This window comes from Solanum tuberosum, unplaced genomic scaffold (genome assembly GCF_000226075.1).
Source record: "Solanum tuberosum cultivar DM 1-3 516 R44 unplaced genomic scaffold, SolTub_3.0 scf00330, whole genome shotgun sequence".
NCBI classification, from domain to species: Eukaryota; Viridiplantae; Streptophyta; class Magnoliopsida; order Solanales; family Solanaceae; genus Solanum; species Solanum tuberosum.
In genome coordinates this window covers 183,419-200,126 of record NW_006239256.1, presented here as the reverse complement: position 1 = coordinate 200,126, position 16,708 = coordinate 183,419, and the positions used below count along the sequence as shown (strand labels likewise).

The 16,708-nt window shown below is 31.4% G+C and overlaps 1 protein-coding gene across 1 annotated transcript; it reads right to left on the bottom strand.

The window, feature by feature from the left end:
* Nucleotides 1-15,199: 15,199 nt before the first annotated feature.
* Nucleotides 15,200-15,823, bottom strand: LOC107063312 (uncharacterized). Its single transcript, XM_015315008.1, has one exon. The coding sequence runs from the start codon at nt 15,821-15,823 to the stop codon at nt 15,200-15,202; it is 624 nt and encodes a 207-aa protein (XP_015170494.1).
* Between the last annotated feature and the right edge of the window lie 885 nt (nt 15,824-16,708).

Sequence of the window (16,708 nt, the reverse complement as noted above, 5' to 3'; positions counted from 1 at the left end):
GGGGGGTTGGTTTGTAATTTGAAATCTAAAAAATAAAAAAATTTGAAACATTTTGAATGGGGAGGGTCGGGTACGGGGTATGGGTAGGGTAAGAAAAAAAAATTAAAGGATGAAGTAGAGTTTAGGAAAATGTTTTCCTTAATTTTGGAAGGGAAGTCATTTTTCTTAAGTTTGAGGAAAATAAATTGATTTGAAAAACATTTAAGGCCAACCAAATATGAAATTAAAAATTGGAAAACATTTTCCAGAAAATGTTCTCCTCCATACCAAACACGCTCTAAATGGTAATTACTTTTTCCTCATTGATTAAAGGCTTCAAGTTTAAGTCCTAAAAAAAAAAATTCACCTTTCAAAATGAGATATTCTATCACAAATTCAAATAAATTAAACTGTAAAATAAGTATCAAATTATATATTGATTGACAATAATAATAAAAAAATAACAATGACTAAGAATATTATAAATAGCGATATTTTTTTTTATGTCTATTCAACTCTTGCTTGTCCTGGATTTTTCATTGCTATGAAGTATCTAGATACGTGTAGGGTAGGGGTACTGTCAATGTTAGATTCGATCTCTTATTTTATAAAATTTATATCATATCAATTTTTGATTATTTTATTTTACTTCATAATTTGTGGTTTAGTTAATTTTCGATTTTTTTTGTTAAAACATTATGATAGGAAGATGTGTAGGACATAAATTAGAGTAGAATATTAGTAGGTAAGAATGCGATCATACTAGTTGTTGACACTCAATTTTGGATCTCCACAATATATATTAATCATCGAGTTTCTTAAATTCCAAACGATTTGAAATAATTGACTTTATAAAATTCAAAATATTTTTAAAGTTATTTTAAATAGTTTTGTCACATTTTATAATTTTTAAATAATATATATGTTTTAAATAATTATGTACATAATTAGTATATTTTATGAATATTCGAAAATTGTCTCAAAGGGATTTTAGTTTTAGTTAAATGTTTTGTCAACTAATTTGGTTTAAGTAATAGTTTATATTTTTAAATTAATTAGTTTATAATTAAGTTAATTATTTTATTTTGTTAAGATTAAGATACTCGTTTATTAATATTAATTCGTTTTCGTTAATCTTTAGTTGGATTCGCTAATAAAATTCATCTGGCTAGATTGTTAATTCATTCCTAACCTTTTATTTGCAATTTTAGCCATTATTTCCCCACCCTAAACCCATTTGAGACCAAGTTTTGGGCCTATTTCTTCAGTCCAACCGGCCCAAATTCTACTCTAAATGAATCGGTCCACTCTCAATTCTCTCAAATGCAACAAGATCCAGCCTACTTTATTTTTCAACAATCCAAACATACAATACACAAACAACATACGTACAGCAAACGCTACCAGACCCCTGCGTTTTTTTCTTCTTCTTCCTCAACACGAAGAAACCCAGAATCTCCAGCAATCCAAAATCGAGAACCCAGAAAGCCGACCCGAGTTCAGAAAATCCAAGTCGCGTGACCCTCTTCTCTCCCTCGTTCTCCGTACAGAATTCAGGTCTCTCCATCTCCATCTTTGATCGTCCATGTGAAAGAATCGGACGGTCCCCTCTTTGAATCCGTTGAGGAGGTGTACGAAATGGAGTCAGCAGCCTTATCCTCCAAGGGAGCAATTCGAATTTCAAGTTTCAAATTCCATCCATTTCCCCCCTAAATCAACCCTAGAAATCCCCCTATATAAACCCTCCTCTAGTGCTCAATCGGTTTTTTTACAAAAAAAAGAGGGAACAAAAACTCCAAAAAATAAAAGCAAAGTAGTCGAGAGAACAGAGAAAGGAACAGAAATATATAGCCTACATTTTGATAGTTTCATTCGAACATAGCGAAGCGGAGCAAAGAGGGTCCTCTTTGTTCATTGCTCGCCGGAGTTCATCGTATTTTGTGGTTGTGGAAAGCTCTTCACCTCGAGTTCCCAGTTGCTGCCCGGAAAGGGGTAAACCTCTGTTTCGTTTGACATTTAGTTGATATGCTTACTGTTTCTGCTCCTCTCAATTACCTTGGCGTTCTTCATGTTATAATTGAATAAATTTGATGACCGTTTTAGCTAACTTCTCTGTTTGTGTCGGAGTCTCGTCTACTGTTCCATAGAAATATGTCTGAAAGTTTTTTTTCAGTGCTTTGTTTCTTTTCTGATCAGCTGTTAGTATTATCTTCATAGTCTTAAGTGTTGAATCTACTTAGTTTGTCTCTCTGTTTGTCATCTGACTGTTAGTAAGAATTATTGCTTGTTTAGGTGTTTATCGATATTCATGCTTATTGTTGCAAATGATAATCTTACAGCTTCTTGTTTGGTGCTATTGACATCCCTTAAAGCATATGCTATTAGCTCGGTTTCTCTATTGAAAATTGTTGTTGTGATGCCTATTTCGTCCGTTAGCATTTTCTTTGGTTCTATTGTTCATGTTCTTTGGTTAAATACTTCCTCGAATCTCAATCTGTTGTGTTTTCTTGCCTTGGCACCGCTCCAAGCTTGTTCTAGTGATTGTTTGTTTTTGGGAAAATTGTATGATCACTTGGTTTTCCTTATTGATCAAATCTTGTGTTTAGTATGGATGATAGGTGTTTGATTGTATTGTTAGCATCCTAACTTTAACTTTGTCCTACTTGGGAATTTAAGCATGTTGGATTTTGCTTAAAAATTTTACTAAATTTCATTATAATTCTATTGTTTTGATGCGTGTGTTAAAAATATTTGGTCTAGTGGTCGTTTTCTTGCTCATTCATGTACGTCATTACTTGAATCTCTTGTTCTAAAAGATGTTAAGAGTTCCTTGCTAGAGTTTAATGATGCTTTAAAAATGGGGTCCTAAGGAGTTAGGTGTTGATATTTTGATGTTCATTATTTGGAAATGTTGTCCAGTATCTATTGTAATGACCAACATTGTACAAAATTACAAATTCCTTAGTTAAATGTGGTCTTTCTTCATTGTGTTTAGCATCTGTTTTGGGCCTACTTCATTAATCAGCCAACTAATGGCCTGAAAACAAAATAATTGTTTCCTGGTTCAAATAGCTTCATTTTTCTTACTTGATTGATGTACCTATCAGTTGTTTCCTCGATTTCCTCCATCATATGCTAATATGTTATTTTCTTTGTTTGGCATGAACACCACATGAGTCTATTATGGATTCTTGTCTCCTAATCTCTTGCATCCTCAAGATGAGCCATGGAGGCTCGATTTTTCCTTCATCGAGTCAGCCTCCATTTTACTTGAATGTCGGGAGAGCCACACAAGGCTGGAATTTGAACTTCCAAGCTCTGAAAAGGATCGAAAACAAGCTGTTATACATGTTGTATACACCGGTAGGAAAATACAATATACAGGTTCGAAGCGCAGAAATACAGGTGGAAAAGGCAAAAATACGAAGTTCAAATAAAATTACAGGTCCGAGAGTTCGAGAATTAGCGATATACATGGTGTATACATCGAATATACACTTAGTGTATATCATGGCAAAATGAGAATGAAAGGGGCCCAAAACCTTAAGTGATTTCAGCAGGCCCAAATGAAAAAAAAATGGGCCAAAGCCTCATTCAAAAATTGTTGCAGGAACTTTGAAGAATTGGGCCTAAAAGCCCATTTTTGCTGAATTTGGGAAAAGAACCCAAATTCAAATCTTCTCTCCTTTTTCTCCTTTATTTATATTGTATTATTTGACTAACCTTGATTATCTTATGGTTTAATTTAATTAAATTCCCAAAGATGGCTATTTCATGTTATTTTCCAACTTAAAATATATATTTTATTACTTAGCTCTTATTTTATTAATTGTCCTGTCACTTAAGTTACTTTTCTTTAGAAAAAATTCCCCTTTAATTCTATCCCCTTAAGATAATTATACAACAATAATAATAACAATAATATATATATATATATAGTAACAAGCGATGAATTTCTTTTACTTAGTTGAAATTTCAAAGGTTAGTCGAAACTCATTTTTAGTCAAATCGCCGGCGGTCAATCGCAAGTTAGCGGACATTTCGAAGGCTTCACCTTCTCGGAATGTATATTGAACTCGAACTTTTTTATTTTCAATTGATTTTATCTGTTTAAGTCTTTTGAAAACCTTAAGTTTTTTCTTGATTTTTACTAAAAATTAAGTGGCGACTCTGTTTATTTTGGAAATTTGATTTCTCTTAAATCATAAGTTTAATTGATTTTTTGAAAACTTAGTTATTTTTCTTTTATTTTATATTTTCAAGTAAAACACTAGTAAGTAGGACTGCATTTTCTTGTTACCCTTACTCGTAGTCATAGGACTGTACAGTCTTGTAGTTTCTTAACTATCCTTCAATTTTTGTTGCTATCTATGACTTCGTGTAGTTCAATTATAATATTATTTTATTGTAGTAGTGTTCTACTATACTATCGAAAATAGCCTCTTTATCTCAACTAATAGGTAGAGGCAAGGTTTGAGTACACTTTACCTCCCAGACCCCACTTTGTAGGACTACACTGGATATGTTGTGTTGTTGTTATGTAAGAGTCATAAGTAGAAGTTAGAACACGATACTAAGTATACTTTGGTAGAATTTTAATTTGATAAAAACTCTCTAGACGCTTTTACAAATTAAAAAGTGATGCATCAAAAAAACATGAAAGACGTCAGTAATAAAGTTCTATCCCACTTTTTTACATGCGATGATAAAAAAATATGAAGTTAAACAAAGATAAACAAATTGAAACGAAGTGGCTCAAGAATTGGGTCTTCTAAAATACATCCAATAAGAGAAATTTAAATCATATATTAAAGGAAAGATATCTATTATCTTACAGCTTACTACTCAAATTAAAAAAATACCAATGTAATCAATATAAGTAGCATATTATTAGGTTTAGGAGATGGATCTTTAGGTACAATTGAGACAATTACTATTTACTTAACGACATTTATCTAGAATGTTGGTTATTAAAAGTACCTATATTATATTATTACTGTTAAATATAATATAGTGACAATTATAATATTCTCGCAAAATTATTTATTTGTTATAATGTATTGGATGGGATGTTGTATAAGACATTTAAAAATTACCTGATTCAAAACGGACTAGTTAGAGTGTACTTGATTTCTTCTTAAATTATTTTGCTCTGCTTAACTTTTATGAAGGTGAAGGAATATGAGAGATGGTGAATATTAAAGGGCATCTTACATAAATCTCACTACTTTAGATCCCAATTACTAGGATTCCCGATAGTTTGTAATATTACTTTTTATACCATAATTTGGCCCCGAGATACATGTATCACTGATGGCGAGATACATGTATCCAACCGTTTTAAAAGCTGAGATACACAATTTATTAATTTAAATTAAAGGGGTTGTAACTTATTTCCTTAATTAATGGATTAATTGCTGACTAATTAACAACTCAACAAATTTACAAGATCTTGAGTATCATCTCTAACAAATATTCCTAAAATAACGAAATCATAAACCTAATTAATTATGTTATTGTACTCTTAGGATTAACCTCTTCATCTCTTCTTCATCAGCTTGAATCATTAATGACGAGATACATGTATCCAAGCCGAGATACACGATTTATTAATTTGGATTAACCTCTTCATCTTCTTCATTGACTTTAATCATTAACGGCGAGATACATGTATCCATCAATTTTTAAAAGTGAGGTACACGATTTATTAATTTGAATTAACCTTTAACAAGAATCATCTGATTTTGTAAACAGTCAACCATTAAAATAGTTGAGAAACAACAAAAACAAATAATGTAAAAACCTGCACATGGCTTCATTGGCGTCCAGCGACTCGCGTCGGAGTAAGGAGGAAGTATTTAATGTAAATTGAACTGAAACAAGTAATTGGAAGAATTGCAGAGAAGAAGAAATGCCTAAAAAGTAGAGAACAAAGAAGAAGTACAAAAAATTCTTGTTTAGAAGGGTGGTTGCCTTTTTGCCTTCTAAAATGTTATACCAAAGATATAATCACACTCTAAGCAAAAAGATAGTGCACAACATTACATTCATAATGCGGTTATATGAAAACGCAAAGTTTTGTCATTTCCGGAGTTCTTTTTCGGATTGAGGGTGGAATCTGGTAAGGGCTGGGGTGGGGGGAGAGATATTGTTGGGGGAGAAGACTGAAGGAGGTTGAATTGATAATTATTCAATACCATATTTAAGGGATTTGTGTATCTGATTTAATTTTCTTAAATATATGGTATAATTATTAAAAAGTGGTATTATGAGTAATATTTTTAAACTATAGGTAACATATGTATAAATAGTAGTTAAGTATGTCTAATTATGTAGTTTATCCTAAATTTATTAAATTCGATATGGGTATACTATATATAGATTAATTGCAAACCTGCCTATATTACTAACATGAAATAGTGTGCATTTTGAGAAAAGTATCTTAGAATAAATAAAGTTTTAGTATCATAGAATAAAGTGTATATAGACATTACATTTAAGAAAACATATCATAGAATAACACTTTGAGTGTGTGTTCAAGCCACTATTTATTTTAAAATTTGATATCAAGTTTAATTGAAGAACAACACTTTTAGGGTAAAACATATCATAGAATAACACTTTGAGTGTGTGTTCAAGCCACTTTTATTCTAAAACTTGATATCAAGTATAATTGAAGAACAACACTTTTAGGGTGTGTTCAGTATGATGGAAGATTTGCTATTTTTTCTGAAAAATATGTGAGTTTCTTATTTATTTTTAATGTTTGATAAATAAGTTGAATATAATATTTGTATAAAATTTAAGCAAGCACAATTCAGGTTGGCATAGGGGTTAAGGATGTGAGGGTAGTGGGGAAGAGGACTATGAGATTGGTACATAGGCATATTCATAATTTCAATAGGATAAGTGCATTATTTTGAAAAAGGACGATCTATGATATATTTTCTTAGATTGGAGAGAAGTAACCATTTTGTGCAGTTGATTTTCTTCTTTAAGAATCTGATCCAAGAATTGACAATATGCTCTGTTTCACTATACTTGCCTTTAGGGGTGGGCATTCAATATTCGATTTGGGATTTTCGAATTTTGGATTTGGTAATTCGATAAAATTGGTACAATTCGGCTATAACTTCAAAATCAACGAATTATGATTGAAATTCATGTCAAAACTAGTCTAACTCTTACTCAAATTTTAGAATCAAATTGTTGGGTTCGAAAGAATCAGAGCATCATTCATAAGCTTACAATTGCAAATCATGTTGGGGCTAAGTCAGGTGACAACTAAAAATTAGAGAAAAGGCTCAAATATATCATCGAACTTTGAAAAAAGGCTCATCTATGCGATGCATCTGTTAAAAGTTTGGCTTATCCATGCCATTTCCGTTTCAGAAAAGGCTCACTCATACCATTATTTTGTTAACCGAAAACAATTTCGATTTTGCAAAATCATTGTTTACACGTGGTCAATTATGATTCGGCCACACCATTAATTAAATCATTTTTTAAAGAGAAAAACCCAAATATATCATCGAACTATGAGAAATGGAAAAATGTTCATCTATGCCATCCGTTAAAAGTTTGGTTCATTTATACTATTTTAGTTTACAAATAATGACATGGACGAACCTTTTCTTAAACAAAAAATGACATAGAAAACAAACATATCCATATTTGTTGATTTAAAGGGTATAAATGATGAAGTTCAAAAATGAAAAAGGCTAAATATAGTCAACTTGTTTGTTGGAAATCATCAACTAACAGGAATATATGAACTCCGGTAAGAGGATATAATTTGGAAGAATTAATCAATGTGTTATTATCGCGGAAATATCATCGATTAACTAGCATACAATCATAAATAAAGAAAATAGAGAAGAAAAAAAACACAAGAATTTAACGAGGTTTGACTATGCCTAATCATTCAAGCAAAAGCAGAGAGAGTTTTCTTCTATGAATGAAAAGAAGAAAGTGTACAATACTTTCAAGTGTTGACACCCAATTTTGGACCTCCACAATATAAATTAATCATCTCGAGTTTCTTCAATTTTAAACGATTTAAAATAATTAGATTTATAAAATTTCAAAAAAAATAATAAATAATAATAATAATAGTAATAATAATAATATAGTTTGCAAGATTTTTAAATAGTTTGTCACTTTTTATAAATTTTAGATGATATATATGTTTTACATAATTATGTATATAACTAGTATATTTTATGATTATTCGAAATATCGTCTAAAAAAAAAAGAAGATTTTTATATTTTAAATATTAGGGATGGTTATAATTTTGAGTTAATGAGTTTCATGAAATTCAAAATACTTTCAAGTTATTTTTAAAGTAATTTTATCACTTTTTAATAATAAGTATGTATAGTTTTGCAATCACGCTATTTTATAAATATTTAAAAATTATCACAAAAGATTTTACATTTTAGTTAAATATTTCATCAATTTGCTTTAAGTTATAGCTATAATTTCGAGTTAATTAGTTTTGTAATTGAATTAATTAGTTTATAATTAAGTTCATTATTTTTATTTTGTTGAGATTAAAAAACTCATTAATTAATTTATATTAATTCGTCTTATTTGGCTTTTTAGTCGAATCACCAATTAAACTCTATTTGGCTAACTTGTCAATTTTCTAGGCCATAATTACAATTCTTGTGACTATTTCCTAATTTGCAAAACCTATCCACATTTTGACCCTATTTTCAGCCAAGAAACGGGCCTGATTCCATTTCCTAAACTAATCCCTCCAGCCCACACCCTTAGCTCCGACCCGGCCCAACTCTTTGTCATCAACAAAGAGACCCAGTAGATGAACATCACAGCAGCTTCCAAACATCAACAATACAATACATCACACCATACGTATATACACAGTATCCCACCGCCCAACTTCGTCTTCCTCGCTGCAAATCAGCGATTCTAACAGCACCCCGACCCCACTGCCCATGCTCGTTTTCTTCTTCCAGACGAAACCCAGAAGGCTAGTAAACGTCAACATCGACAGTCGCTCAGACCGGAAATCCCGCAGCAAATCGCGTCCTCCACTTCCCCTCTCCCCTCTTTTCCGTTGAAAATTGGTACAATGGAAAATTCATTTCTTATCTCTTCAAGATTTTTGATTTTTCAAATTGGATTCGGATCCATCTTTTCAACCCGATTTCCCCTCTAAATCGACCCCAAATTCCCCTATATATAAACCCCCACTGCCTTCATTCTTAAGGGGGTTGGGAGAAAATTTTAGAAGAGTTATAGAGTTGGCCAGAATTTACTCACGAAATATAGGTTATAAAGGTCTAGGAATAGTCAATTTTACATTTTGAAAAGCTCTTGGAAGACTAGTTTAAGAGTTTCGGAAAGTTTATTATTCGGGTTTCATTTGGATTCTCTTGGTGTGTTGTTCGAGCTTTGAATCCGTGTGTTGGAAAATTTGAAACCAAGCTCCCATCTGTCCCGGAACGCTGCTCCGAAGAAGGTAATTCTGCCTCTTCTTACATTTTATTTCGGTATGATGTGTTGTATGTCCGAGCTTTTACTACAAGTCCTACTATTAAGTGTGTTTGGTTCCGAGTCTTCCTGTTTCCTTTACTGTCGTTTCTTATGAATTTCTGGGCACATGACTCAAGTTTTGATAAAGCTTCTTTGGTATTAAGATGCTAGTCGTTAGATTCGCTGGTTCAACGGGGTATCAAAATGATGTACTGTTCGATTGGTTTCGACTTTGAATATGCTATATGTATAAGTTTGATTGGTTATCCTCTCTATCGTTTTATTCATTATGATAGACTCTCATTTATATTAGCTCAATCTCATGCTATAGTTAAATAAAATCTCTGCTTTTACATACTTGAGTGCTGTCCATGTCTTGTTATTGTTTTGTTTCTTCTGGTCTCAAAGCATGGTGTCATTATAACTCGCTTGTTTCCATGATCCACAACCTCGATGCTAAAACCTCTCATCCTTTCCATGAAAAACATTGTTTCCTGACCATGTGAGTGTATTGGCATCTACATTCTATTTTATTATGTCAAATAAAGTTTATCTTCATGATAAGTATCGACTATTTGTACGATGTGATTAACGAGCTCAATAGTCTAAGTGTAAGATTGACCTCCTTGGCTTTCTCTGTTAAGTATTTCATTTCAAGCTTGTTGATAGTTTCATTATTGTGCAACGGTAGATGATTTCTAGCATTTAAAGTTGTCCAGCTTCAGTTTTGTGTAGCATTAATCATGTTTGAGAGTATGAGTAAGTGCTCTAAATTTGTTTGTTTGTTTATTAGTATCTAATGTAGTCCTTATATTTTTGCTAAAAAAGAAACAATAAAAAATCAATAAATAAATATGCTTTACTTTTCACATGTTTCCAGTTGTTGATATTTATTGTTTATGATATGAATAATCACGGTTCCCTTTCAATTATCTCTTTTAAATTATTTACTTTCCGAATTGATATCCTTCGTTTCTTGTCGGTGGGTGATACTTGAACCTAATGTGTATGAGTACGGTTGTCTCGCATTATTAGAATGAAGCTTTAAATTTGTATGTCTGAGAGTTGCTTAGATACTAACGTATAAAGATAGATATCACTAGAGTTGCCCTTTTAGTGTTGGCTTATAGCAATATTTGTTGTTCAAATGCACTTGTAAACTTGTCCTTAGTTGCTAATAATCTGCTCGTTGATACTAGTTTGCATAATGTGGTCACTGCCACATAGAACTTATTCACTGATTTAGTTGTATTCTTCCATTTCAGCTCTCTTTTGAGTTATTTGTATTGTATAAGTAGTCTTTCATTATCATTAAATATGCCTTATCTACATACACATCCTCCTTGCCTTATGCAGTTGTGATTAGTAATCAATTTGTTTAGTTATCTATTGATCTTGTTTCATCTCTTTAGTAGATATTATGTATATTTTGTTTAGTTTGGAAACTTTCTCTAATGGCTTGTCCCATTCTTAATTAGTTTCCACAATTAGCTCTCATTTTGAATACAATATCACCATCCTGTTGTCTAGAAATATAATGTTATTAATTAGGTTCTCATCTCTTAAAATAATTTATGTGTCTACCTTCGTCTAGAGTTAATTACTTGATCATAAATTTGATGGAAGTTTTACCCCTTTTTTTTCTGTTTATTGTTGTTTTCCTCATGTGATTGCTACGGTCTTTTTCTAATGATTCACTGTGTCTCATTTGGTTCTCTTTGCAAAATTTGAGCTTAATTCTTAAACTTGAATAATTTACAAATGCTAATCTCTTTGTTTTACTTTATGTTTTGCATGCGAAACTCCATCCGAGTCCCTTTGGACTCATCTCTTGCATATCCTCGAGTTATTTCGAGTCAGCTTCATCTTGTTCGAGTTGCTGGAAAGTGAAATTACAGGTCCCGAAAAGTCGAAAGTGGTTAGTATACACTCAGTATACAGCAGTATACGCTGACATTCAGGCCCAAAACGTAAAAGTACAGGGCTGAGGCGACATATAGGTGTTCGGAAGCAAGAAATACCTGAAAAGAGCTAATATATGCGGTCATATACACTGATATACATCCACTGTATACCAAAAACGGGATTGGGTTAAAACCCAAAAAATTCCAACGAATTTGGCCCAAAAGGAGGCCCAAATTCATTTTCTCCCTTACTCTTTAATTATATAATTGTGATTATTTATTGTTTATTGTTTAACTCTAACTTTATAATCGCAAATCAACTTAGTCGAATTCCCCAAAAGACGAACTATCTCTCTGTGTTGTTTTGTTTCTAACAAAAATCTTATTTTTATCAATTTTTGTATTTTCCTTTATAATCTTTAGTCATTTTTTTATTTAGTTTAAAATAGTTTTTTTCATAAACCAAAAAACGACTCAAATAAAAACCAACTAATTTAGTTTTGTTAAAATTCTTATTACTTGTCTCTAAATCAACTATTTCAATTAAGGTTCCATTTTTTCTAAAAGATAAAATCGCTCTTTGTTTAACTATTTTCTCAAAGTTAATCTAATAGTGTAAATAAATAAATAAATACTTACTTAGTTATTTTTTCATAAAGGTTAGTCAATCAATTCAAAAATGATTTTTCATACTTTAATTTATTAAATTGGTTTAATATATTTTAAAATGAACTAAATAAATTCTAATTAGTCTATTTTTTATTTTTATTTTCTAATCACTTGCACCTTAATTCAAATATTTTCCTTTTAGGTCTCTTCCTCTAAAAAGATAGAATAAAATGGTTCATTCCTTAGTTATATTTTCAAACTTAATCGAATAGTGTAAATTATTATACATTTTTATGTTAAATTATTTTTTCTAAAATAGTCAAATAGGTTTTAGTCAAGTCGCAGGTCAACCGCATGTTAGCGGACACTTCGAATGCTTAAACCCTTCTCGAAGTGTAAATTGAACCCCGAACCCTCTTTGGTATTTTCAAATGATTTTTTTTCTGTTTAAATCTTTGGAAATTATAAGTTTTCTTAATTTCTTTAAAAAAATTAAGTGGCGACTCTTTTCTAAGTATTTTTCTCAAATTGTTTTATACTTAGAACACTTCAAAAAGTAATTTTTCCAAAGTTAGTTAAATTACGGAGCAACATCAAGCTCTTAAGACTATATTGTAAATCCTGCACAATACTTTAGAATCTCCAACTGCATCCCATCCCTATATGTAGAACCCAAGCAGTCCCAAACCTATTAAGGAAAAAGTTTCCCCTATCCTAAAAGGACAATATATTCCTTTCCCAGATCTACCATGACAAAAAATCTCAAGTCTGATGATAACAAGAAGTTCACTCAAATCATTGAAGACACAATACAAAGCTTTGGGACAGGGAGGCAAACCAAGTAGCAAATGGTTTAGCCAAGATTGTCTCAACATTACAATTGAGACGGTTACTCCTACTTACTTAACGGAACCTATGAAAGCTAGAATAGTCTGTATAGTTGTGAGTATGAGGAGTATAATGGCCACGTTTTTGTCGTCTCCCATCAAGTTCACTGTGATTCCTTTCTGGCGAAGCAAATTCACATCTTTTTCTGAGTCGATAAGATTATTCATGAAAACAACATAATGACTGAAATATTTAGATAATTGTACATCAGATGACTGTTTCCAATGAGATTTCGCAAGACGGTTTCCGTATCACGTTCGATTGTTAAACAAGGAATTGTCATCAATCCACTACTCTCAAACTTTATATCCAATAAACTTGTTATATCACTACCCTTTGCAAAGCTAACTCCAACTTCGGAAAGCTTCGTTGCATTTGGCATAACCTTATGAGTGCAATACGTTTTGATTTTTTCCCTGGGATTAATGTCATTACATGAAAATATATGTAGTAGATGAAGTAAATATTTGATATTTCCAATATTATTACATTCCGTCTTGCTAAACGATGACCCAGTCCTTTTTAGCATGCCACCAAAATTGTTATACAAAATTTTCACCAGTACTACCAATGATGATTCGTTAACTTGCTTTGTCATGGAATGAAGCTTGTTGACGACAAATAAAGGAAGTTGGTTTTCTAGTAACATCAAGTCTCGAAATATGTAACTTGCACGATTATTAATGATAATTCTAGCTTCTCCTTTTGGAACCATTACACAACGCTCTCGAATAAACTCAACTACAAAACAACTGTCAAGTAACAACATTGAGAGAAAATCGTCATAAGTCCCGTGCTGTTTTATATCTTCGTAACACTTTTGTGCTTCCTCCTTTAGTTTAGGGGTGTACAAAACCGAACCGAAAACCGAACCAAACTGCAAACCGAGTCAACCCAAAAAAAAAACCCGACTAGTGGTTTGGTTTGACTTGGTTTGGTTTTGAAAAAAAAACCGACTATATTTGGGTTGGTTTGGTTTTAACTAAAAAAAAACAACCCGAGACCAAACCAACCTGACATTATATATATAATTTTAAATTTTATTTTATACATAAAAATATTTACTTTGATATAATTTTTAAATATTTCTTATACATTTTCATAGTTTTTATCTTTTAATATATTATTTCAAGTTTGAAACTTAGAATTATGAATGAGCCAATAAAAATTATAGTCCACATATGTTGGTAATTATAATAAAGCTTAAATCAAAATCAAATTAATACTAATGCAAAAAGAAAATCAAGTCAACACTAAGAATGACAATAATATTGAATATTTGTTCTTTAGTTTTACATTGGTTTAGACAATTAAAATACATAATCTAATTTTAATTTCCTTTAATATTTAGTCATGTACTAATACTTATTAAACTTAATTTTAGCATGATTTAGTACTTTTAAATTATGATCATTTTCATTATGACTTGTTAATTTGCAATATTTGTTTTACGCGATTTCATTATTATTATTTTTGTTGGATATTTTAGTGTCATTAATCATATTATATTGTGTTATATTTTTAAGAAACATCTTAGATAGTTGTATTTTGGTAGGACTAAAGAAATATTTGAAGTACAAGTAAATTATATGTTTGTATGAATACTTTACCGGAAAAACCCAAAAAAACTAAAAAACTTGAAAAAACCCGAGGTTGAAAAATCCGAGTTTTATTGGTTTGGTTTGGTTTGATATTTGAAAAGCCCGAACCAACCCTGCCATGTACACCCCTAACTGTGACTGAAATTATTTACTATTAGTACTCAGCCAGGACAAGAGTTCGCTTGGGGACCAACAATGGTTGTAGGCTCGGAGCGTGACAGTGTGGGAGAATTAGTAAAATTTTGTTAGTCGAATTAGGGATGTCAAACGGGGCGCACTACAACAAAAATAATTTTTAGCGGTAATTAATAATGCACATTAACAAAGGTTGTTAAATTTTTATTGGTATTAGTTAATTGTCATTGAATTCAATTTTTAATTGCTTAATATTTTTGTTTAACCACTAAAATCATTATATTAGCCTAGCATTTACAATGCAGTTTTATATTACTCTTTTAAACATGTTAATAATTATAAATCCAAAAGAACTTTTATCCCAAACTCGCAACCCACACTGCCCAGCTCCGCTCTGCATGAATTTTGAAAAAAATATATTTAAATCTGCTCTGCTTTATTATCACCCCCAAGTCAAGTGGAGAATAGCGCAAGTGTGTGTGCAATCAACCATTTCTTGAATTAATGACAAATTAAACATAGAATGAGAGAGTAGAGATGACTCATAAGCTCATCAACAATACAAGTAAGACAATTACTACTTACTTTAAGGCACTTGTGATAGCTAAAATAGTTTGTATAGCTGTGAGTATGAGGAGTGTGATGGATGTCATAGTTGAAGCTCCTACCCAAGGACTACTAAAATAATTGTGCTTCAAACTTTCCCTCATTCTGTTCCATGGTTTTTCATCACAATGTTTAATTGCTTTTGTGAATACTTCTTTGAAATAGAAGTTGGAATAAGCAGTGACCCCATTTCTGATTTTGTTGAAGAGGCTAGCCACTTCTTTGTGATCTCTTATCCAGTTTGCTATGATTCTTCTACGGCGAAGCAAACTCACATCTTTATCTGAGTTGATTAGTTGATCCATAAAAATTGCATAATCACTGAAATATAAATATTGTAAATCAATTGATTGTTGCTCATAAGCAATGAAATTTCGCAAGAGGGTTTCTATACTATCTACCACATCAATAGAAGGTATTTCCATCAATCCATTCTCAAACTTTATATCAAATAAACTTGTCATATGATTGACCTTTGCAAAGCTAAGTCCAACTTCAGAAAGCTCTGTTGCATTAGGCATGACCTTATTCCACTTCGTGTCATTGTCGTTTGACAATTTCTCGAAATTCCTCGGACATGAGGCAACGTATTCTAACATGAAATAGTGTGCATTTTGAGAAAAGTATCATAGAATAAATAAAGTTTAAGTATCATAGAATAAAGTGTATATAGACATTACATTTAAGAAAACACACAACTAAAAAATTGCCAAAAAGAGACAAAAAAAAGCGATGGGATTGCGTCACTTTTTTGGCCAAAAGCGACGGAAAAGCGATGCAGTCAATCTCGTCGGTTTTTGGCTCAACGCTTTTCAAAAGCGACGGACTGCGTCGCAAAAAAGCGACGAATAGCGTGCTTTTTTAAAAAAAAAGATATTATTTTTTTGACAAATGCGACGCCGTCCGTCTCTTTTTTTTTATTTTTTTTAATCTTCATAAAGAGACGAAGTCCATCGCTTTTCTTAATTTTAATTTTTTTTAGAATCTTGAAAAGCGACGGACTAAAAGACCTCGTCCGTCGCTTTTCTGGATTTTTCAAAAAATAAAACCCAGAAAGCGACGGACTAAAGGACCCTGTCCGTCACTTTTCTGGGTTTTTTTCAAAAATAAAATCCAGAAAAGCGACGGATAAAACCACCATGTCCGTCGCTTTTTCTGCATTTTTTTTGACAACAGAAACTACCAGTTTCTGTTGCCCACCTGCAAAAACAATTCAATTCAACCCAATCAATCCCAAAACATTTTAAAGAAGCTACACAAAATATAAAACAACAAACTTAAATTAACATTCAAAAATATCTAAATCACAATTTAAAGACTTATAAAGACTTTCAAAATTCGTTTCAAGATTTCAAGTAATTCAAACTTCAAATTAAGTTCAAATTATGTTCAAGCTTAATTAAATAGTTCATAAAGACTATATTTTATCAACATTTCTAAAGTTCAACCTAATAATTAGTTCATAAATTCTATAAATCAAGATT

Coding starts and splice junctions, on each gene's coding strand:
- LOC107063312 (XM_015315008.1), bottom strand. CDS start 15,823: ATGTTAGAATACGTTGCCTCATGTCCGAGGAATTTCGAGAAATTGTCA.